This window comes from Lissotriton vulgaris, chromosome 4_1, assembly GCF_964263255.1.
Source record: "Lissotriton vulgaris chromosome 4_1, aLisVul1.2, whole genome shotgun sequence".
Taxonomy (NCBI): Eukaryota; Metazoa; Chordata; class Amphibia; order Caudata; family Salamandridae; genus Lissotriton; species Lissotriton vulgaris.
The window spans coordinates 612,713,149-612,737,039 of NC_141691.1; the positions used below are offsets into that span (position 1 = coordinate 612,713,149).

A 23,891-nucleotide genomic window follows, 5' to 3' on the forward strand; every position below is an offset into this window, starting at 1 on the left:
TGAAGGCCGGTTTCACAGCTAGAAACAGTATTATTAAATATTTGGAGATTGTTGGGAATCATTTTAGATACTTATGTTTGTGATCACTTAAAAACAGGAACAGTATTTCAAATATCTGAGCATAAGACATCTTTCTTGGGTCACAGCTGCCATGGTTAAAGCAGTCAAAAGTACAAGTTTTAGCTCATCTCAGTGAATTTCCTGAAATCCTTCTCCATAATCGCAACCCCTATATTCCAATGCTACTTTTCCTGATGGCTTTACCCTTCAACTCTTGGACTGGGTTTTACAACTACTGGAGAAGAAAAATAGTCACAGTTCCCGGATAATATACAAATGACTGCTCTTACGGAGTATCAATTTATTAAGATACTTATTTTTCCTTATGCTGCCAAATTCTGTTTCCTCTACTTTTAAACTATATATAGCACCTCTTATACTTGGAATACTACACATTCTGACAGGATTTAAATCACTAAATGTATCATTATTATTAGGAGGATGCAGATAGATCCTTAGATACCCTTTCTTTCTCAGTGAATTCACTGTCATGATGAAATAAACATATCAATTAGCCTGTACCATAACTTATGCAGATTCTATGCAAGGTTGCTCTCTTAACTGTGTTTCTTTACACAAAGTAATGACATTTTATTTTGATGAAATTAAATAAAACATGATGGTGCCAGCCACAGCCGGCAATGGGAGTACCTGCAGGGCGGTGACGTGGTGAGGGGGAGGGGCAGGGTGGGGGCAGTAATGTGTGGATTACAGAGTTTTACAGGTAGGTAAATATTTAAATAAATAAAACGAATTTCGTTGCGCGCACTGTATCGCATTTGGGGATGCAGTGCACTCAACAAAATTTGTTTGTATTTATTTAAATGTTTACTTACCTGGGAAGCTCCGTAATCCATACATTACTACCCCCCAACCCCCTTTCCACGTCACCGCCCTGCAGGTACTCCCACTGCCGGCCGCGGCTGGATGGTGCCAATTTTCTACACAGCTTGCCATCAATGAGGACCTCATTATGAGTGATCATGTAATACTGATCGCGCCGGTAACAACTAACACCAGCCCCATTACAATTATATGTTTTTTTAATTTTGCCTTGAGTTTTCCATAGCTGAATGGTGCTGAAGATCCTGGGCGACAGTGAGGCCCAAAAGGAGGAACTGCAAGGAAATCGGAGCAAGAAATATCAATCCCACTTTGTTAAATGCTCTTCCAACTCATGATCGGCTATTTTTCCCCACCCTCAAAGATAGCAATATCCCCGGTATCGATAAGTCCTAAGGTGGGGAAAATCCAGACTATTTCATAGGCCACTAGTAATGAGAGTCTGAGTGTAATGGACTCAGGGAAAAGCTGCTAGATCTTACCTCAAATCATGGCAGTGAACATTAATAAGAATGCTTTGACCATTAATTTGGACTCCATCAGCAGTGATCGAAAGCTCCAGATTGTCCAAACTCAGGCTGCCCGTCTATTTTGTGTTAGAAGCCAATAGATCACATCCAACCAGAATCCTCCATTTACTTCCAGTTGCCAAATGTATTTGCCTTACCTGCACAACCCAAGATGGCATTCGAAATGAGTGCAAGATTTATCTCAGGGGGGGTGCACATAAAAAGGAACCACTTGACCAGGATCACCCAATCCAGCAGGGGATGTTTTCTAGTCTCTCCACCGTGAAAAAAATAAAACTGATGTCAGAAAAATGTATGCATGAATCCAAAGCTATCAAATGATATCTCAACTGAATAAAAGACCATGACTACCATCACACTCCAGGATAGAAGCAAGTGGCTCTCTTATTTCAAGTATGGCACCCACGGATAGTTTTAATCACTTGCAAGTTCGAATACATTTTTCTTCATCTCCCAACTTATTTTCTTTCCCTCTTAGCACTTTTTTGAAGCCGCCCTCTGCCATCCGCGTACTACGAACCAACAATAACTGATTACATGTAATCACTTACCTACTCTACATTCATAAATTACATGCATGTGTGTTCAATTTGAAACTTTCAGCATCGTTATCATATTTAAAATGTCGGCCTATCGGTGCAGCAAATTTGAAATGAGGTGAACACTTTATTAATAATGCTAAATTCATCAAAATATATTCTCTTATGTCATGTACTTTCTTTGTTTTTGCGTGATAACAATCCTGCATGTCCACAAAAAATATCCTTCTGCAGTTCTTTACTGACAGATAAAGGTAGCAAATGCATCAGAAGCAGAAGGAACTAACTGCAACTTGAAAAGCATCTCTCTTGTGCCAATAAATGGTCACCTTTCAAAGGGAACATAATTCACACCCTAAAATTAAAACAGGCGCGGTTCAGATGGTACTGCGTGCTATGTAAAACTAATATACGAAACTATTTTGATTACTGCATTTTTCTAGCAGCAAAATGTGGAGAATACAAATCACAGTACACTCACAGATTCTTGTTTTAGAAAACAGGGATTTATTTTTTTTATTTCAAAAAGTTCATAAAATCGACAACACGGACGCTTGCAGAAAAATTACGTTCATTAATTAGTGGAACTGAAAAATATAAAAAAAAATAAGCGCACAAACCTTGTGATATCTTACAAAAGAAGCTTTGGTTGTAATGTTTTCTATATGCAAAAGAGCTGAAATAATTCATATCCCCGCTGACAACAAAGTCCGAGTGTAACTAGCATTCCAGGCCTCCGCCTCTGTGTTTTTTACGTTTCTGACCTCCTCGTCAAGAGAACCATCTATCTACCTCTCTGAATCCCACGAGCGTCATCGACAAACAACTTGCGGTGGTTTATCCTGAAAGACTTTAATGTGAGACAGAACATCCAGACGCAGCACCGCCACGCGGTGGAAATCAGCACAGGCAACACAAGTACCGTTATGTGCGTATGCGTCCCTTAATGAGTCATGTGACGCATGAGAGAAATTGGGACGGTCGACTATGGTGCTGTACCCTTTCTAAGGGCATTCTGTAAGGCTGACAATGACAACAGACTGAAAATAGCTGCCCTCGCCATGGTCTGAGAACTCGTAAGCTATTTAGGAACAACCACAAAACCCATGTTTCATCAGACAAAAGCAATGACAGGCCGAACCTGCACAGCCCTTCTTGTTGTACTCGCAGTGCTGTGCAATGGCAAGTTTTAGCTATTATTAGAAAAAAATCTGTATTGGAGCAGTTTAATTTTAGAAATCGCCTGTAGGCAGTGCCCCAAATGTTTCATATCGGAGACCCGTGTACAACTGTGTGCCATTATCATAGCATACCGGAGGACTGGGAGATCTGGCCCTGCATTGCATATAAGGGTGACTACACGTGACAGAAAAACAATTAACCAGCCTGGTCGTATACACGGGTACTCAATTCAACACGAAATACTTCAAATATGTTTTTAAAAAAAACGTGCCACACTGTACCACCATAGATATATGTAAATAAAAAAAATACATTTCAAATAAAACCCAACATTCACTTATCAAAGTATTAATATCATTTTTTTAATGTTTAATAATTTTGCACCAATCTGATAATATACATATGTGCCCATGAACACCTGGCTGGTAGCCCCACTAGTAACTAATTAGTTCATGTTAACACAATACTTCTATTTTAAATCTTCTTTTGCTCAACAATGAATCTTCAAGATATTTATAGTTGTGTTTCCTCAACAACTAAATGTAGTACTCATTGGTTCAGTGTTATAAGATCCTCCTAAGAGTGTAAATTCTTGATTCAGAACTATGTTTTGCTCAACAGCATCACGCAAATGCTGCAGTTGTGAACACTAAATTTCGTAGGGAGTTGCACCAGGCTGCTGTGATTGCACCTTCATTTGGAAACGTTTTTTTGGGAAAACAGATCTGCACTAAATCATGCATATTGACGCGCACAGGTACGGTAAACTTAAAAAGCACCAGTCTACTATTATTTTACGTGTTCCAAATGCCAGTGCAAAGGGTTCTTGATACTTCACTTAGGAACTACCAATCACATCGGATACGCACAGCAACTAAGAATTACATCCTTTGTACAATAAAAATAAAAGTTGAATTTTATTCCACAACTACACAGTTCATTTCAAGAATATGATGGTAATTATATGGCATTGAGTGTTTTTTAACTTAAATAGTTAATTGAAAATGAACTTAGAGAGAGAGAGGCTCTTCGGATTTGGGTCAGAGACTTTAGCAATCATGTTGGAAGATAGGGAAAAGGAGAGTGGTGGGGCACTATTAGAACTCTTTTGAATGCTAACATTATTTGCTTGCCTACTTCCAAATTCTGTAAATTTTTGAAAGACGAGAATACAAGATCAAGGAGTCTTCAGAAATTTGAAATATAGTAAATACAAATTGTTATCACTGGAGAGATTTGTGATAAATAAAAAACATTCTTGCGTTTCCAGGATGAGTCAAAATAATGAAACTCGTGCAGAAAACAATTACTGTATTCTGTTCCAAAGTCCTCACCTGTCCTATAGTGGCTGATCGCCTCAAAAATTTTTAAAACTGCAATAGTAAGCCCCAGTAAATTAAAGTGTCAAAATAGTGTGTGGCTTTGCTTTCCCGGTGTAAATGTGTTGTAATTTACGGTATAGATGCAGACCCTGACACAGCTCCCGTGAGGTTATTATGGATTTGGTTTTGGTGGTGGAGGGGGGCGGTAATGTTGGTTTGTGAAGATAAGCCTAAGAACGCCTCGCTGTCAGGTGTCAATAAAGCAACAAGGGTTGCATGAGGACACCCCAGTGTCCCCTGTGTTTTCAAACCTGTGCGCTACACTTTGCCTTCAACTGTAGAGGCATTCGAGCTTATCAGCACTCTGAAGTAAGTAGCAGGAATGTGCTACTCTGGAATTTGTGCCTTGTTCTGTTCTACTACTCTACCCATCGGCTGTGTGAAGGCAGGCGACTACTGCAGGAATGGGCTGTGTTTGTGTCTGCAAGGCATAGGCTCCGTGGTAATGCTAGTTTGTTGCTGCATGTGAGGGTCTGAGAGCATTTCGTAGTTGAGTTCACTCTTGGTCCAGTAGATGGGCAGAATTATAGCGAGTTTACATTAAGAGTGTATGGTGGAACATGCTGTCACACAGACTTGATCACGTAACTGTGCCTGGCCTGTAGCCTACTGACTAGTATTCTATGACAGCACGTGATCCCGGTGAATGGAGATAGGCGCTATGGTGTCTGTGGATTTGAATGCTGTATGGCTACATCTAAAAACTATTGTGAGCAATAAAATACTCCCAACCATACATGGAAAGTATACTACAAGTTACCTCAGAGTACTTTGACCATATACTCGACTTGCAGCCCTGTGCCTCTTTAGGGCCACAGAACTTATTGTTGACTTGGAGTACTTCTTATAATATACGTTTGGGGGGTAGGTTATCTCATATAATACCCAATAGATTTGATATGGCTTCATTCAAGTGCTGTTGTGGTTGTGCTGTTCAAGAAAGCACTATAAAACAGTGAGATGCATAGTGAACTACTGCACTTGGTGCAGCCCACGGCACAGATCCTGTGAGGTCCTTGTGGGTTTCTTCCTTTGTGGCATGTTCTGGAGGGAGGAGTCAGCTGATAAGTGGAGCTGGGGTGAGAAGCTACAAGCTGGTCTCCTTGTCTTCAATAAAAACCAAAACTAAAGAAACGACCATCATGGAAGGCTCTCCAGTATGGTTTTCTGTACTTACAATTTCAAACTTTTGTGTGATGTTGCCCTGGACGTCGAGTAGATACACTTTTCCATTATGCGTCCCCAGTGCCAAGAACTGAAAAAGAGAAACAAAAGGACAGTTGGAATCCATAAATATGTGCACACAGTTACAACAACAACACACATTTGAAACCATCCGAAATATATTAGGGTGTAATAGCCGCAGCCTGGAATAACGCGTTTGCTTTTTAAAGCTGACCCCTTCCGAGGCACACATGCGGCTCGAAGCTCGCCTCACAGAGCTAGCTGACGCAGCTGTCATACTCAGTCACGTATGTCCCACTCTTCCGCTGGCTAATTAGGCAGCACTGCTGGATGCACCGGGCGCCTGGATTAAGCAAGCAGCTTAAAACGCAAGAGCCACAAAACGGCGTGACCCAGGAAGCCTCAGAACAGGAGAAAACACTGTGCAAAGCCGCACCTCCAACGTGTATCCCACACTCAACTGAAGGAGGGTGAACGGCCTGGGGAGTCGGACATGTTTAATAAGTACATGCCAAGAAGATGAGCTGTGCGGGCTGTGAAAACTATGAACAAAAAGCCTTTATCGTGAATGTCCTCAAAAAGTGAAATATATAAAGGAATCACAAAGATATGCGGAGCACCGATGAAACTTAATCAGCAAAAAATCTACCTTAAATAAACCAATGCATCATTCTCTCACTAAAAAAAAGCATCTCATCAGCCAATGTCGTATATTAATATTTTCTAAATGAATTTATTTCATTTATCGCCTTGTGGGTAACCCTCTGAGGTAAATCCTATCATACCAAGTATCTGCCACCGTGCACGCATTTTTTATTCTAGAAGACTGCAGAAAACTGCCAGTTGAACCACCATGCAGTAACCGTAAACAAGAGGCCCTCGTTTGTGTTCATCCCTTGCTTCCTCTCACGGCATTGCTAAAACGGCCCAGAACTGGGGCACTCTTTGTGTATCACTGCACGCCCGCATGCTTCATTGCAACCCATAATGAAATGCTCCCATTTACAGGCGCTCCTAAGCGCGTCAGTCAAGCAGCACAATCTGTACAAAAAATAACCTTATAGAAAGTCAAGGTTTAAAAGGATTTATCAGAATGGAATTGCTTAAAATGAAATTTCAGTTTCGGCACTTAAAATATGAAGCTATATTAAAGAGGCAAGGAGGGGGAAAAAAGAGGAGAGAAGGGGGTGTCATTAGAAATTCATCCCCTGCAATGCCTTCCACTCCTGCAAGGTTGTCTTTTTCAGGAAGAAAAAAAGTCCCCCGGGTAAAAAAATCAATACTGGTTAATAAAACATCAGGTGTGCAGACATAACTAGGTATGACTATTCCAGTGCACAGGCCTGCCTGAATGCACCAGGTGCCATGCCGATTAGTCATCCGCTTCAGACAGCAAGCCTGCTGAAAATATGATGCTTTAGCACCGAGAGAGGATGAAAAAAATGTAATTCGGAGGGGAAATTAGTCAGAAGAGATAAGACAGGCTAAGAGACTTCCAACAAAGCCAAATTGTCCTCATCAGACATAAGTGTGTCCTAGGACCATACTTTTCTTCCCGGATACTGTTTCTGGAGGGTTGAGTGAAAGCACACAATCCATTTTCATTTTGAGAGAGCGTGTTGTCAGTGCAGCACTTCAGGAAGGCCGCAGCACCCCGGCTTTTAACAATATTGATTCTTTCCATAAATATCAAGCCTAGTTGACCAGAAATCAGAAAAGACTGGAGACATTTTTTTGTGTTATTTAACAGTGAGCTGGATGTCTGAAAGCAGGTGAATACCACGGCAATGTAGAGACCGGATCATTTCAAATATTTATTAATTTACAAGCAATTAAACTAGGGAGACCAGTTTCTAAAAAAAGAGTAGGAAAATATACTATGGTAAACACAAAGGGTCCAATTCACAAAACATTTATGAATACGCAGAATAATACCAGAGGAGTTCTACTGCACATCCCGATCAATGCCATTATGAAGTAGCTACGAGATGTGTAACTCCATTTAATAAAAGTGCAAAGAAGACACAGTCATTCTACGTATGCTAATTGAATATGCGTTTCCAAACAAAATCCCATTTTAAATGTTTTGTGGACAATTCGCAAAGACATTTATGGGTAGGTAAAGTGGCCCTACAGGAACACTACTTCACGTACTCAAAAATGCCTTAGTGAATTAGCCCCAAAGGACAGACTCCTTTAAAACCACATTATTAATGAATACATATATATACACATATATAATCAGTATTCATGTACACTGCTGTCAGCAACAGTACAGTGAGTATTATAAGAAATCAAAATGCTATACTGCATAGACTATATCCAGTTGCGCAGTCTAGAGTAAGAAGCTTTTACTCTTGCAGATTGGCATAAACGGGGCCAATTCAGTACGGCATTGATGGGCACCTGAATTTGTACTTCGGTTAAAGGACTTCGGGTACTCATAAATGACTAGAGAATTGCCCCCCTTGTTTAGAATATAGAAGAGTATGAAAAAAGGTTATCATATACTCCAAAAGGACGATCCTTAGTAAAGGAAGCCACCAAAACCTTAATTTAGGGTTCGCTTAATGATTGGCCAATAATCTTTAAGCGAGCCCTAAACTAACGTGGCCACAGTCATGCTATGAAATCAGGAACATAAGTTACATATGAGACTGTTTAACCACAGCCAAGTAACCAGGAGTGAAACTGGTGCATCCGAGTTAAAATCGTGTTGAATAGGGCAGTGTTTTCTCACATTATTTATAATGTGTTATAGTAATAACGTGGAAGTTGACCTCTGCACTGTATAATAATATGGTGAGTTTATTAATATCCTTGTTGCAAATGACGCAACAAATTGGGCCATATTTATTTTCATTGGCATAACAAACAGGACTAGTATGTTTTATGGTTCAGTTCAATTTGGTATGAACAAGATATCTATTTTAAAAAAATAGCAATGGATTTACTAGGGTCAGACTGGCAAGAGAGTCTAGCACCCACTTGAAGAGGGGATATATTCTATAGGTCAGAAAATTGCACTCGAATTGATCATTTGTTTGAGAAAATGTAAGTCCAAAACTCAGACACAGGAATCTCAGTATAGGTATTTTTCATTAATTGGGAAATCAGTCATCCAAAATCTTTTGAAGATGTACATGAACCTTTATTTTTAGAAAATATGACATTGCTGGGGAAGTTAGGGCAGCAGGCTCATGTTTCACTGCGGTATATTGACCACAGAGCTTCATCAATGCTGTTGGATTTAAATATCACATCAGTGTACATTCTAATTTTTGTACTACCAAACATACCTACTTAGAAAATCATGTGGGGCTTAACATTGTAACTATGTACATGTATTAAAGAAAATACACTCTCAATGTGGGGTACACCAGAGGTGCAAGTAATTATTCCTTTCTACATTGTATTGTTGTGACTGTGAGGAAGGGTGAACAGGGCAAGGAAACACAAGGATGCTGGTAATTGGTCATCGTAAAATCCCACAGGAAAGAACAAAATATGAAAAATAAAACAAAACACACACATTTAAAATTTAGAGCGGAATGAAATATGTCTCAACAACACCATCTTTTGCAAGATGCTCACCACAATCCTTTCGAAGGTGCTCTCATATAGGTAATTCGATGATCTGAGACCACAAAGTTGGTGAGCAGATCAATTACTTACAAGATCGTTCTGACTGCCCCATTAGTGGTGTCCATGCTAGGTAAAGAACCCCATGTCAGTGGCATGTGCCATAATGGGAGTTTCCAAATACGAGGGGCGGATGTTTTAATATGCAGTTCATCAAGCAAAACATTCAATATAGTCAATGCAATTGCAAACAAATTGGAGAGAGACCATTTAACTTGTCTTGCATGGTTAGTGATATAATAAAAGTTTGTATGTAGTTATATTAAAGAGAAATGTCAGTAAATAAAGTTCCCCTTGGGCATATTGACTCTACAGCATACACTCGCAAATATTCCCAAACCACAGCAAAATAGGCTCACATGTAATAAACAAAGAGGCAATGTAAAAAACCTATATCAAGAAAGTATATTTCACAGTTTATTCAAAACAAAAGCAAAAAACCAATGTGGTTCATAGTTATCAAATCTTTCCACAATACATTAAAATCACTTAAAAACATATGAAAGGGACAGACAAGCCAAAAGGAAAGATAAATTCCCATTTGTAAGCAAGGAGATACAAAATGTGAGACATTCTTGTGATGGGAAAAGATCAGAATAACCATGACAACAGACTAGTACAGGGACATGTGAAAGGTCTCTACTAGTACAGGTGCTTAAAGTCTTGGAAAAATGTAAAATGTGAGACCAATTTAGCTTTGCGTCAATATTGTTGTCACTCAATACTTAAAGTATTTCTCCTTTCTTTTTGAGCATCAACGCGTTTCGGTGGGCACTTATAATATAGCCACCTTCTTCAGGAAAACAATACAACCATCCCATAAAATCTGCAAATTAAAAATTATACATAATCAGCAAAAGTTCATATTTAAAAAAAAACTGTATAAAGTACATTTCTTATTACAAAGCCTCATTATTATACTGTTCCTCTTCCCGGACGGAATCCTGTTTGAAAATCTGAAAGTATGTCATTCTCTTCAATGAATTGTGACATCTGGGTGAACGCTGCTCTTTCTATCAGTTTGCCCAGGAAGGGTCCATTTGTAATGGGTCTGTAGTTGTCAGGGTTCAGAGGATCCAAGTTTATTTTCTTCAGTAAAGGGCGTATGTATGAGTTTTTGAGTTTGTGTGGAAAAATTCCAGTAGTTAAGGAATCGTTGATGATTCTTCTTACTGGAATGGCAGCAGAGGTTGTTAAAAGAATTGTCTTGAAAGTTTGTGGCGGACAATGGTCAGAAGGGCTGCCGGCAGGCCTGCTTGCTTTGACTAGCCCCATAAATTCATTGTGTGAGATGTGTTGGAAGGAACGAAGAGGCTTGATTAGAGCATTCTTGGATAGTTGTTTTGTACAAGGGTTAGTGCTGGTGCTTTGTTTCTGTTGTAAGTACGAGTCCAACGTGTCTGCTTTGTCCGTGTAATGATTTGCCAGTTTGTCTGTGAAATCTTGAGTAACAGGATGAGTTCCTTCTAGGCAATGTGGTTTTCGAAATTCATGGAGTATTTTATAGAATTCTTTATTTGCACATTTAGCATTTTGAATTCTGTCTGAATAGTACCTTTTCTTAGCTTTTTTGATAGCCGACTTATATAATCTGGTAATTTTCTGTAGGTGAAGTTTGTCTTGTTTGGCGTTTGTTTTGAGCCAGGTAAGTTGCAGCTTTCTAATTTGTTGTTTTATGTCTTTTATTTTGATGTTTCTCCAAGGTGCTTTTTTTCCTTTGTTCTGTTGTGTGAGTTTGAGTGGTATCAGGATGTCAAAAGCTTCCTGTACCACTCAGATTCTGAACAGAATTTATGGTTTCCAGATTTATACTGGATGTTAGTTGTGGTTCCAAGTGTTCCAAATTGAGTTTGTTGCACGGCCGATAGGTGGATGGATGTAAGGTAGTTTTAGGTGAGTCGCTTAGTGTTGTTTTATGTTGGAAAGCAAGCAAGTGGTGGTCTGACCATGTGACTGGAGTTATAGTTTGAAAGGTAACTAGTTCAGTATTAGCAAAAATGACATCTAGGATATGTCCAGGGGTGTGTGTCGGATTGTGAACAATCTGATGCAGGTTCAATGTGTCTAGGCCGGTGATTATTGTTTTTGGATGGGTCATATTGGTTTTATCAAACCAAATGCTGAGGTCACCCAGAAAACATAGGTTGGAGTGTATTGTTATTAGGTTTGAAACTGTGTCTAGAAGTGCGTCTGGGAATGTTGCCTTGCTAGGTGGAGGTCTGTAAAGGAGCAGGAAGTTACAGGTGGAAGACGGTGTAGGATTGCATCTTGTTAGAAGAGCCTCACAATTCTTTATGGAGATGTTGTCAACTTTAGTGATATGTATTGTTTGCCTGAATACAATAGCTAGACCACCTTTTTTTGGCAACATGATTTTGGGTGATTATTTGATAGTCTAGAGGAATGGCTTCATGTAGGACTGGAGCCATATCCTCTCCCAACCATGATTCGGTTATGAATAGTATGTCTGGTTTTGCATCAGTGAGAAGGTCATAGATGTGATGCTTGTTTTTAGAGAGGGATCGAGCATTTATTAGTAGACAGTGTAGAGAGTGGCTTTTGGTGACAGTGGGACTTTGTTTTGTAGAAGAGTGATTAGTATTGTGTGGGTGTGTAGCAGGTGTGCTTTTAGTGCTGGTATTAGCTGTATTAGGATAGCAATCGTGTAGCTGTTCTGCATCGTGTTCCTCATCCAGCATGCTAAGAAGACATTTGAAAGGGTCTGCATGTGTATGTGTTGGAGATGGTGTTTGAGAGTGAGTTGGAGTGCTGTGTTGCTTTTGTGGTGTAACATTGTTGTGAGGTAGACTTGGGGAAGCAAAGTTGTGAGGTGTGGCATGTTGCTCATATTTTTTGCGTGTGTTTAAGGCGGAAGGTGTATGAGTCAGGGGAGGTGGTGTAGAATGTGGGTCATGTTGTAATGTTCTAAATTGTCCAATGGATGAGAGGCGGTTAGAAGAGAGGTGCTTTATTGCTCTATCTGTGTTAGGTGTGGTGGAAGAGTGGAAGCTTGGCATTGGAGTTTGTTCCTTTATGTGGTTTGAAAGGTGGGTATGTGTATGCATTTTGTGATGGTAAGTATTATGGGGTATGGTGCTCTGAAGATCTTGTTGTGCTGGTGTGTGTGATATGTTTTGCTTTTGAGGTGTAGTGAAAAGGGGTGCTGATATATATTTTCCATGCACTGGATTTGGTTGTGTAGTATTGTTTGTGAGAGGAGGTTGTGACGTAGAGGGGGTGGTGATGTGTTTATGAGTAGAGTCTATGTCGTGTGTAGGAGGGAATGAAGTAGAGGTGAGTGTTTATCTTAGACTGGTTTCTTTCAAGAGTTACAAAGTGTGGTGGTGTGTAGTGTGTGTGTTGTGGGTTAGTGTTATTATGGTAGAAGGGAGAGGAGGGTGTTTGTTGGACAACTGCTGGAAGAATCATTATATGTTAGTGATAAAAGGTGGTCTGTTATGTGAAATTACAGCAGGGAGAGTGTGTCTGAATGGGATGTAGTTATGTATGGTGTTGATTGGCGTTGTGTTAGTGAGGAGTGTATTGGTTAGTGGTATAGGATAGAGTTGTGTACTGTTTGTGGGTGATGGTGGATATGTGTGGTAGTTGGGATAGTAGGGTGTGTAGATGTGGTTTGGTTGGGTTGGTGGTGCATGCTGGTACATTAATCTGTGCATAGTGTTGTGCGTGGTGTACATTTGGTGTAAGTGTGTGCAGCATTTCTGGCCCTAGTCCCGACCAGTCTCAAACAGGCTCAAACAGGCAACTACCCTTGTCCTCTCCACCATTAACAGGCTCAAACAGGCAACTACCCTTGTCCTCTCCGCTATTAACAGGCTCAAAAGGGCAACTACCCTTGTCCTCTCCACCCTTCGCCTCGACGCCCGGGCTGAGACGCCCTAAGCCTGGCCTTGTTCATAGCCCTAGTAATCAGGTGACCCCTTCAGCCAATGGGAACCCAAGACCTAACACTAGGGTTCCATTGGCTGAAGGGGTCACCTTATCACCTAACAGTTAGTGAGGGCATTATGTCCTAATAATAGCAGCTTTGAGCAGGGTGGCTTTACTGGCTATTTAACAATTGGTTATATGGGACAGGAAATTACAAGGGCTAATACCGCAGGTGGGTCCTACTTTTCCTTTCCAGAATACGTCAAGTTTATGTAGCTTTTGGTAATGGATGTGCAGTATCATGGACTTTTACAACATCATTGCTTCTATGGAACTATTTTACCATTTTCATTAGAAATTCTGATCTTTGAACCCTTTATCCGATTTTTTCATTTTTATCTAAATGTACTCATTAAATGTCTTCTTTTACTAAACTGTTTTGGGGAGATTACTGATTGGTTTCTTGATTTCAATGTTGCTGTGTTGCTGGTTCAATATTTTAATGACACTTCTCATATGAAAAACCTATCACTTTTTTTTTAATTCATTTTATTTGCAGGGAAAAAAACAGCATATACAAATTCAAGTTAAGTATTTTGATTACATACGCAGAAGAAGAGAAAGGCATATATAGCCATATAATACTGTGATATCATCCCTGTAATGAGAACTCGATTTGCAAACATAATAGATTCCAAAATATTAACTCCTGATATCCCAAGCTTAGTTTCCCATTTTATTTGACAAGTTTCCAGATCATCCGGAAACTCTTGTAGCAGGCAATGATAAAGAGTACCAATTGATGTTTTTTCATCAGATTTTCAATAAGGGGAATTTTGAAAATCTGATGTTGTGTTGTTAACCCTACGGTCTGAAAAAAGCTATGAATTTGGAGATATTTAAAAAAATCAAATTTCGACATGCTAAAAACAATTTGTAGATCCGTGAACGAAATTAAATGCCCATCTTTAAACAAGTCCCCTATACAACATATTCCTTTAATACTCCATATGGTAGTAATACGATCTCGAAAAATAAAGGGCAATAAATCATGAGCGAAAAATGGTGTATATACATTATATTTTAAGATTCCTAGATGTCTCCTAACCATCTTCCAAACCAAAAAAGCCGCTGTAAGAATCTTAAATTTGTTTTTCTTAAAATAGCTAGGTTCCATAACCCTTAATAAGCATCCCTTTATCCCCTCGCCCATTGCCAACTCATATATCGATGGAGTGTTACACAGAGGAATTGATGCTTTGTCCCCGACCACAAGTGGACTAATAAATTGTAAAGAAGCGGCAACATAATAAAAAAGAAAATAAGGGATACTCCTTCCCCCACGCTCTTTAGAAAGAATCATCTTTTTATGGGCTCTGCGTTGGCGTTTATAGCTCCACAGAAACCTAGTAGTTGCTATCTCTAATTTTTTAAAACATGCAGGAGGAAATTCAATGGGTATTGTACGGAACATATATAGAAATTTCGGCAGTATCAACATTTTTAACACGTTGGCTCGACCATATAAAGACATATGAAGATGTTTGAGTCTTTCTAATAACAAATGAGTTTTGGCCACTGCAGGATTCATATTTAATTCAGGAATTTTGGAAACTGGGAGTGATATCTTGATTCCCAAATAGGTAACCTCAGGAACTGTTATTATTGTAGGCGGAGGATTATCGCCAACAAATAGGATCTGAGTTTTGGATAAATTCAGCTTGTTTCCTGAAAAGGAACCAAACTGTGCCGCAAGGTTGTCTATAACAGGTAATGTGGTTCCTATATCAGTTGTAACAACTATATTGTCTGCATAAGCGAAGGCGCGATAGTCTGTATGGGCTAAATGAATAGGTTTAATGTTTATATCACCATTTAAACGATTTAAATAAGGATCTATGTAAAAAGCGAAAAGTAAAGGTGAACACGGACACCCATGCCGTGTGCCGCAAGTAATTGGAAACGGGGCAGATGTTTGGGCGTCCAGGCGAATTGAAGCACTGGGAGAATAATACATGGCTTTTAAAGCTGTTAGGATACCATTACCAAATACCTTTCTGGTTAGAGAATCCCACATATATGCCCAGGTGGCCCTGTCGAATGCTTTCTCAGCATCCAACAGGGTCACTCCTATTGTGGAATTAGTTGCCTGGACCCAATCAATAAATGTAATTAGGCGGCGTATATGATCAGCTGTATCGCGTGATGGTATAAACCCTTGCTGAAATTTCGAAACGAGAGGTGAGATTATTCCAGAGAGCCATGCCGCTAAAATTTTCGAATATATTTTGCTATCCACGTTGATCAACGAAATGGGCCTGTATGAAGAGGCTGACTGAGGTGGTTTATCTTTTTTAAGAAAAACAATAATAACTGAATTCTGCCAAGAGGGTGGTATCTTCCCTTTTTGAGCCTCTAAAAAAAGCACAATAAGTTCTTTTTTAAGAACTTTACGGAATGTCCTATAAAATTCGAGAGGAATGGCGTCGGGTCCGACAGCTTTACCAGAGGCTTGTGAGGTTATAGACAGTTCAATTTCTTCCCAGGTTATTGAGGTATCTAGTTGCACTGATTCCTCTGGTGATAGAGTAGTATTAGGTAAGAGCCGACTGAAATTTGTTGACCTTCCTTCAATCTCCCCAATAGTATCCTCCATGTACAAATTACAGTAAAACTCACGGAAAATCCCTAATATTTTTGATGGCGTGTCATGGAGCTGCCCTGAGTCATCCATATAACTATCAATTCTTACAGAGATCTCCCTCTGTCGGAGTCTTTCGCCAGAAGTCTCCCTGAATATTCTCCCACCTCATACATTTCAGATCTAAAAGCTGCGATTTGTTAAGCTAATCTTGTGGCATAATTTTGGAATATTTTTGCTTTCTGTATGGCTAAGTTGTTCACAATTTGATCGATATTCAACCCTCCACTACAAGCTGTCATCAATTCAATCTCAATATCTCGCAGTTTGATCATCTCCATATCTTCTGTCTTCCTAATGTCCCGCTGTTTCTTGAAGAAGCTTAGCGTTTCTCCCCTAACCCCAGATTTAAAAGCATCCCAAACCATCTCAGTTGACGCTGAGCCATGATTGATTTAAAAAATTCAGGGATCCACTTCCCTATGTGCTCAATATAAAGAGGATCAAATAGTAGTCTAAGCTCAAAAGGCCTCAGAGAAGGTCTATGTTAATATCCAAATTGAGAATAATAGGATTGTGATCAGATAATATTTTGGGGAGAATTTCAAACCTGATGTTTTGGGCAGTGTTGACATATCCAGTGGTTACAAAAAAAAATCTAAATGAAAATGCTCCTATTGCGGTGCAGAATAGAATGTACTCCCTGGAGAACCTCCTCCCTTTAGAAATCCTATATCAGTTAACCCAAATTCATTCACAATCCCTTTAGTGGCCTTAAATACATTTTTTTCCTGCCAGTATAAATGTAATCACTGGAGATGTCAATTGTCATGTCTATATGTATATTAAAATCCCCACAAAGAAGTAGAGGAGACGGCCATAATGCAAGTTCTACCCTTAACTGGTCCAGCAAATCCGGGTCGTCTGAGTTACGACCATAAATAGTACATATGGTCAGTGTTAAAGTCTCAAAGCATAATTCACCGATTACCCAGCGACCAAAAGAATCCTCTTTGACCCGTCTACACTGCCCCAACCCATGTTTTTTTAATATGGCAACACCTCTTGTAGTGGTACCCTGCCGAGAACAACCTACTAATTCAAGACCAAGATCTAAAAACCACTTCCTATTATTCCAATTGATATGAGTTTCTTGAATACACAAGAGATCTATTTTGATATTTTTCACAATTTAAGCCGTAATACCCCTTTTCCTTTTGTCGTTTAGGCCACAAATGTTCCATGAACAAATTTTAAGTCTACCCATTTTCAAAACAGAATGCACCATACAGAGCCAGAAAGAGCATATTAACCTCAATTATTACAAAACAATGATGTAAGTTCACAGTGTCTACAAGTTCTATATTTAACTCTATACAGAAAATTCCTTTGCTGTTTTTCCTTGCCCCACACATCACACCCCCCATTTCAACCCTCCACCCTCAGAGACCCGCCCCACCCACCCTGTAACCACCCACATGAGACAAAGAGACTGGTCAGTCCCCATGGTGATGGAGAGAAAAGCTGCCTGCCCCCCCCCCCACCAGCTACACCGCCCCCCTGAAAAATAGAACAATACAGAAGAAAGAGAAGAAAATAGTGATAAAAAAAGACATGATCAGAGCATAGCCTTAGATATAGAGCTAAGAAGAGAAAATTTAGGAATGTATAATTAGATTCATTACATATAGCTTTGTTAGACCAAGTCACTGTTATTAAGCTATTTCATTTCGGAAATCTTTTGCAGCAATCTCTGACGAAAAGAAAGACGTTTTCTCTTTAAACACAACCTTTAGCGTGGAAGGATTTAAAAGAAATGCTAATGCTCCCTTAGCTTGAAACTTGGGTATTAACTGCCTAAAATGCCATCTTTGTTGAACTGTGGCCTGGCAATAGTCAGGTCGAATAAAAAACTCTATACCCTTCCCCCTCCTTCTGCGGTTTGGCCTTGCCAGGTCATATAGTGTTTCTCGTAACACAAAGTTGTTTAAACAGATCAGGATTGCTCTCGGCTTCACATCGGAAAGGCTATTGCCAGGACGTTTATGGAATGGAAATCGATGAGCTCTTTGCAGTACATGCTCCCACTTCCATTGGGTTAGTTCAGGAAAGGCTTCGGAGAATAGGTCTTGAACAAATTGCCGGATATTGCTCCCTTCCAAACCTTCGGGAACTCCTAGCACGTGAAGGTTATTCCTTCTTGATCTGTTCTCCAGGTCAATCAGCTTCCAACGGACATCATCTCTGAGAGCGGCTAGTGCAGTAACCTCTGCTTTCTGTTGCACCATCTCATCCTCAACTGTAGAGATCCTAGATTCAGTCTCTGCAACACGTGAAGTCAGTTCATTGGTTGATTTAATGACCCGCCGTACCGTGTTCTGAAGCTTACGTACTGCCCCTTGTATTCGCAAGACCTCTGCCCTTGTCTCCTACCGGTGCATAGGGATAACTTGGAGAATTGTAGCCAATGTAATTTCAGACTGTTTTAGACACATTTTCGTCCCCCTGGTGAGAATCAGTATTTATAGTATTAGATATGCGGTTATCAGGGAGCCTTCTAGGGTCGATAGGCAGTAAGGTTCTGTCATTCGCACTTGAAGGCATCAACTTAGTTTGAGGGAGAGAGAGCATGGGAGGCACATCATTTTCAAAATGCTCAAAAGGAGAAGCGCGTGCATCAGGCGAAGCCCTACGAACTGTGCTACCTTCCATAAAGCTACCCTCATCCTCCTCTGAAGGCATGGAGCTAGACAGACTCCGATCATCTGCCCAGTCAATATCATTGCTCTCGGTGCCGGATAGATTCGATAGATCTGACATTGAATAAAATTTGCCGGCAGAATATCCAGAATCAACATGAGAGATACCTTGTTGTAAAGTCTCCGACCTAGAAGCAGCCTGTTCTGCCGATGAGAGTGTTTTGCCCCCCTTAGTGGCCAATACCTCTGGCATTTTTTGCTGAGCGGTCACTATCTGTTGGAATTGTGAGTCATGAGTCACTGGTTTAGAAACAACTGATAACTCTGGTAGAGGGGTTTTGCCATTGGACTGATTTTTCTTTGTAAACATACCAGAAATCTTTAGGGTATTAGCTCCCCCCCTTGTTGAGAGTTTTAACTGGGCTGCCCAAATTCAAAGAGGACGATCTACCTCTTCACAATGTTCTATTAGTCACTTCCTCCACAGCACACACACTTACTTCATCCTCTAGGGTGCAGATAATGTCGCCACTGGTTGCTGAACAGGGCTCCACAGGTAGCGCCGTCACCGCCGTCACCCCAGGCATATTAGCCGCTGTAGCTATAGACGCAGTAGCCCGGGTACATGGTCCCTTCCCCTTTCCTGCCGCAGCGGTAACCGTAGGGTTCTTAGGGGCCATTGAACCTATTCACGAAAAGCCGAGCAGTGGAATCCGCCACGGGTTTTCCAAGAGTCGAGTTGGTGTCCTCCTCGAGTGTTGTGGAGTATTATCGGCAATTATGGACAGTGGTAGAGGGCAAATACTGATGCGGCGTCTTGCAGTCGGCAAGCAGTATGTGGAGTAATCCGCGAGGCGAAGTGATGCAGATCGGCGCGCCAGACACAGGTATAGTCGTTTTGTCTGTCGATATATGCGGTCTCCAAACAGGTCGCTCAGCATTATTTTAGCATTTCCAAGAAGGTGAAAAATTGCAAAAGATCAAGAAAGCTGTAATGACTTAAGTCGTTCTCCCGTTCATACTCCTCCAAGTAAACGAAAAAGTACAGGGGGAGGGCTCCGCTGGTTAGGAGCTTCAGAAAGCCTGTCTCACTCGGACAAAGAAGCGTCCGCCATCCTGCCTCCAAAAAAACCTATCACTTTCTGACATAGTTAGCAGAGGTAAACCAAGATTTTCACATTGAAACCTTATTTACCTAATTGGGCATTGATGCTCTCCTCAGTAAATAATCCACAATCACACATATAGGTCATAAAAAGATGGATCTAACAGTTCTGAGATCAGCAAAGAGCCACACAATGATTGCAACCCAAGTTTTTCAGGATAGGAGATAACAATAACTGTCAGACAAGATACGAATGAGAATGGGCTATATGACAAAATTAAGAGAGGTGCCGTCCTAATGCAGGTTAAGAAATGGATCTGACCTTTTGCTCCTGCAGGAGACACACCTCCTAGGCACAAATTGTCAATTTCTCTGCAGGCATAAGTTCACCACAGCATTAAGGGAGGCAGCGGTCTGGCTCCAAAGAAACTTTCCCTGTGAGCTGGAGGGCACCACCACCGACCCTCTGGTGAGTTGGGTGGTGGTTACTGGCATAGTGGAGGGTAGGTCATGGTCACTCCTAGTGTCAACATCCTGCCCTTATTGGTATATTGGTGGACCACATGCTCCGGGGGTTCTCAGAATTGCTAGAGACGGATCTGAAGGGGCACTTCATAATGGGGGGAAACTTTAATTACCTCATCAATGCTTGACTTAACTTCACAAGTACATCCTTTCATATTCGTAACACATCTCTTGGGGGCTGGGTACATTCAATGGGTTTATACAACATCTGGTGCATTATGCATCCCCAGGACAACATTTACACATAGTTTTCCTATTCACACCATTCCCAACGGAAACTAGCCTACGTTCTAACTTCAGCTGGCCAGATCCAAGACATAGACTTGACCATTTTCCCCAGATGCCTTTCTGATCACTCCCCCACTGAGCTAGTACCCACTCTTAAGGAGTGCAGCCGATCCAATTGGTGCCTGAGTTCCTTGCTTCTTTCCTTCTTTTCGACAGTAGCTTTGTGGAGTTGCTCCAAGAGAAGATAGGCCAGTTCCTGGAAATCTATAGGGGATCAGCCTCCTCATATGTTACCCTATAGGAATCCCTTAAGGCAGAGATATCTGGGGAACCCGTTTCCTACAGTACCACCCGCAACAAGGAGGGACACAAGAATATCTCGCTCTGAAGTGCAAAATAGGAGATTTGGAGACAAGGGTTATACTGGATACCTTGTTTCTTAGACGTCTGGAGGTGACCAGGGAGACCCTAAAAACAAAGTTCTGCAAGCAGATCAATATGGTGCTTTTGGCCTCTAAATGTAGGATTACAATGCTGGGGATAAGGCAGGCAAACTCATATACTGGTTCTCAACCGGACAGGCTGAGGCTTGATTCATCCCAGTAAATGGGACCCCAACTGGAGTGTGGTCTTCAGTTCCCAAGAGATAGTTTCAGTCTTTGCTACAAATTACGCATGGTTATATGCAAATTATGAACCAATCATGGGGACACATGCTAAACCCATCTACAGTGATCTCCCCCTCCCCAGATTGGTGCTCAACTTTGGACCTTCTTATCCCCGAAAAGGAAATTATGGGAACTATCGAGGATATGCCCGGAAGCATGGCTCCCGGTCCCAAATTGAATTCTGTAAACGTTATGCCTCCAGATTAGCCCACAACTGAAAGTTGTGTTTGAAGATGTCCTTTGGATGAAAATTCAAACATATGATTTGTGAGGGGCCACCAGCATGGTCCTGCACAAGCAGGGCTGGCCCTGCTCAAGTATGCCTCTTATGGGCTCATTTTGTTGCTTAACACAGAGTTGAAAATTCTGGCCAAACTGATGGTCAACTGTCTGGTTGGGGCTATCTGATCCTTCATGCACTGAGATAAAAATGGCTTTATGCGTGGCTGGAGGACCCAACACTGCCTCAGACGTCTCCAGGAGGTGCTAGTTTTGGCACTGCTGTCACATGTTTGCCAGGCGCTGGTCTCAATTGATTTTGAGAAGATGTTTGATTCAGTGGAATGGCCATTTATGCATGCACTCTTAGAAAAGATGAACGTGGGCCCGTTGTTCAGGTGCTATGTTCACCGTCCACAATCTACCCTGGGCTACTGTCCAGGTCAACAAGGCCTTGGCTGCACCGTTCCTGAACTAACAAGATACCAGGCAGGCTTGCTGCCTAGGCCCACTTCTCTTTGCCCCAGTAATGGAACTACTAGCTGGATGGGTGAGAGCCGATGCCCAGATATGGTGACTGCAGGGGCATCCAAACCACGAGGATCGCATTGTGCTGTTTGCAGTTGATGTTCTATTTTATGTGCAACGCTTGAGACTTTTAGCCTTGGCTCATGCAAATCTCTAAGGTTTATAGCAAATACTCAGATCTTCAAGGGAATTGATGCCTTCCTAATTATTGGTTCCCTTGAGGACCTGGGCGAAGGTCACAAGAGTCCCCTGAGGTGTGTCCCATACTTTAAGTACTTGGGTGTATAAGTGACAATGGACCCAAAGTGTTGTTGGGAGCTCAACATTCCCCCCATGATTCACCAAATGAAGTGCCACTTCAAGATATGGAGTAGCCTGCCGCTATCGGTGATGGTCCACAGATACTGGTTGGAAATGTACTCACCCCAGCACGAGCGACAGAAGGATCCAAGGCTTGCTCTGTTTGGAATTGTTGGACCTGGCCCTCTTGGCAGGGTCATCCCTAAACGTTTTGCCTTCCTCCAAGACTCTCTCTGACCTGTTTTTGTTGGTTTAATGACTCTGGGCACTTTACCACTGCTGACCAGTGCTAAAGTGCATATGCTCTCCCAATGTAAAGTGTAACTGATTGATGTCCTGATTGGTTCATTGGATTTACTGTCAGTCCCCAGTAAAGTGCACCAGGAGTGCCAGGGCTTGTAAATGCCAATACTGCTAGTGGGCCTGCAGCGCTGGTTGCGCCACCCACACAAGCGGCCTTTTAAAATGTGTCTAGGGTCTGCCATTGCAGAACCTGCGTGCAGTCTGGTACTGTCATGCTGGCTGGGCAAGTGCACACACTTGCCAGCCTCTAAACCTTCCCTTAACTTCATATTAGTCACCCCTATGGTAGGCCCTAGGGCAGGGTGCATTGTAAGTGTAAGGTAGGACAAGCCCTGATGTGTGTGGCATGTCCTAATAGTGAATTACAGCCAAATTCGTTTTTCACTATTGTAAGGCTACCTGCTCCCTTTCGGCCAGATGGGCTGCTGGAATTATTACACTCTATAATCCCAGCAGGCTCAGGGAACATGGTAGAGAGACATGTTTAGTATGCCTGAACTCAGAATAATAAAATACATCTTTTAGTAAAGTTTATTTTAATATCCTGTGTTTGCAAATGCTACTTTTAGAAAGTTAGCATTTGCTTGCCTAACCATTTCAGCCCGCCTCTGCTAGTATGTGTATCTGACTGTCTGACTGTCTGGAATGTGTGAGTGACAGGGCTGGGGATGACAGGTGGTGAATGCAAGGATTACACCTTAGTGGGAGGTAGGAGTGCCCCCCCCCCCCCGGACTCTTAATAGGGCTGTGCTCTGCCACCTCAATGCTGGCTCTGCCCCCTGGGGAGCGACTGATGACTCAGCCGGCACCTGGCCCAGGAAGGGCGAAGCACCATCAAAAAGGTACTCCTGGCTGCCCCTGTCTACACAATGCTGGCTCCACCTCCTGTGGAGCGTCTGATGTGCCTGCCCCTCACACTGAAAGCAGAAGCCAGAAGTACACCCAACAAGTGCTCAGAGACTGAATGAAGTTATGCAAAGGCCCCCCTGGCCTGAAAAGACAAAAGAAATGCTGTATAAAAGTAGGAGCCCTGCTCCTTGTAAATCAGAATCCTGTTTCCCCACGAAGAACCTCTGCCCGACTAGAAGGAGAAGAAGACGCTGAAAGGACTGGCCTGCTGCTTGCCTTGCTGAGAAAGGAGAGGAAGAAGACTTTAAACAGACTTTGCTGCTTTGTGCTAAGAAACATTCTCCAAGGGCTTGATTGAGCTTGCCTCCTGAACTGAACCCCAGGACCAGTGGGTTCTCCTGTGCTCTGGCTAGTCTCCTGCCTGAGGCCGAGTATCACTTCCCGCCGGAGGTTAAGTCTGCCCCCTGTCGCCCCCTCCTAGGGCCGTGGTACCCGGGAGCCAGCCTGCCCTCTTGCCCTTGAGAGCCTCGCTCCTCTCGGAGTCGCTCTCTGCCCCAGGGCTAAGGCCGGCC

At 41.8% G+C, this 23,891-nt stretch overlaps 1 protein-coding gene across 1 annotated transcript in view; it reads right to left on the bottom strand.

The window, feature by feature from the left end:
• VPS41 (VPS41 subunit of HOPS complex) overlaps nucleotides 1-23,891 on the bottom strand; it is an 876,961-nt gene that overhangs the window by 645,179 nt on the left and 207,891 nt on the right. Inside the window, exon 4 of the mRNA XM_086964855.1 lies at nucleotides 5,714-5,791. Within this exon, the coding sequence (XP_086820981.1) occupies nucleotides 5,714-5,791 (78 nt within the window). The remainder of the gene's footprint in view (nucleotides 1-5,713; nucleotides 5,792-23,891) is intronic.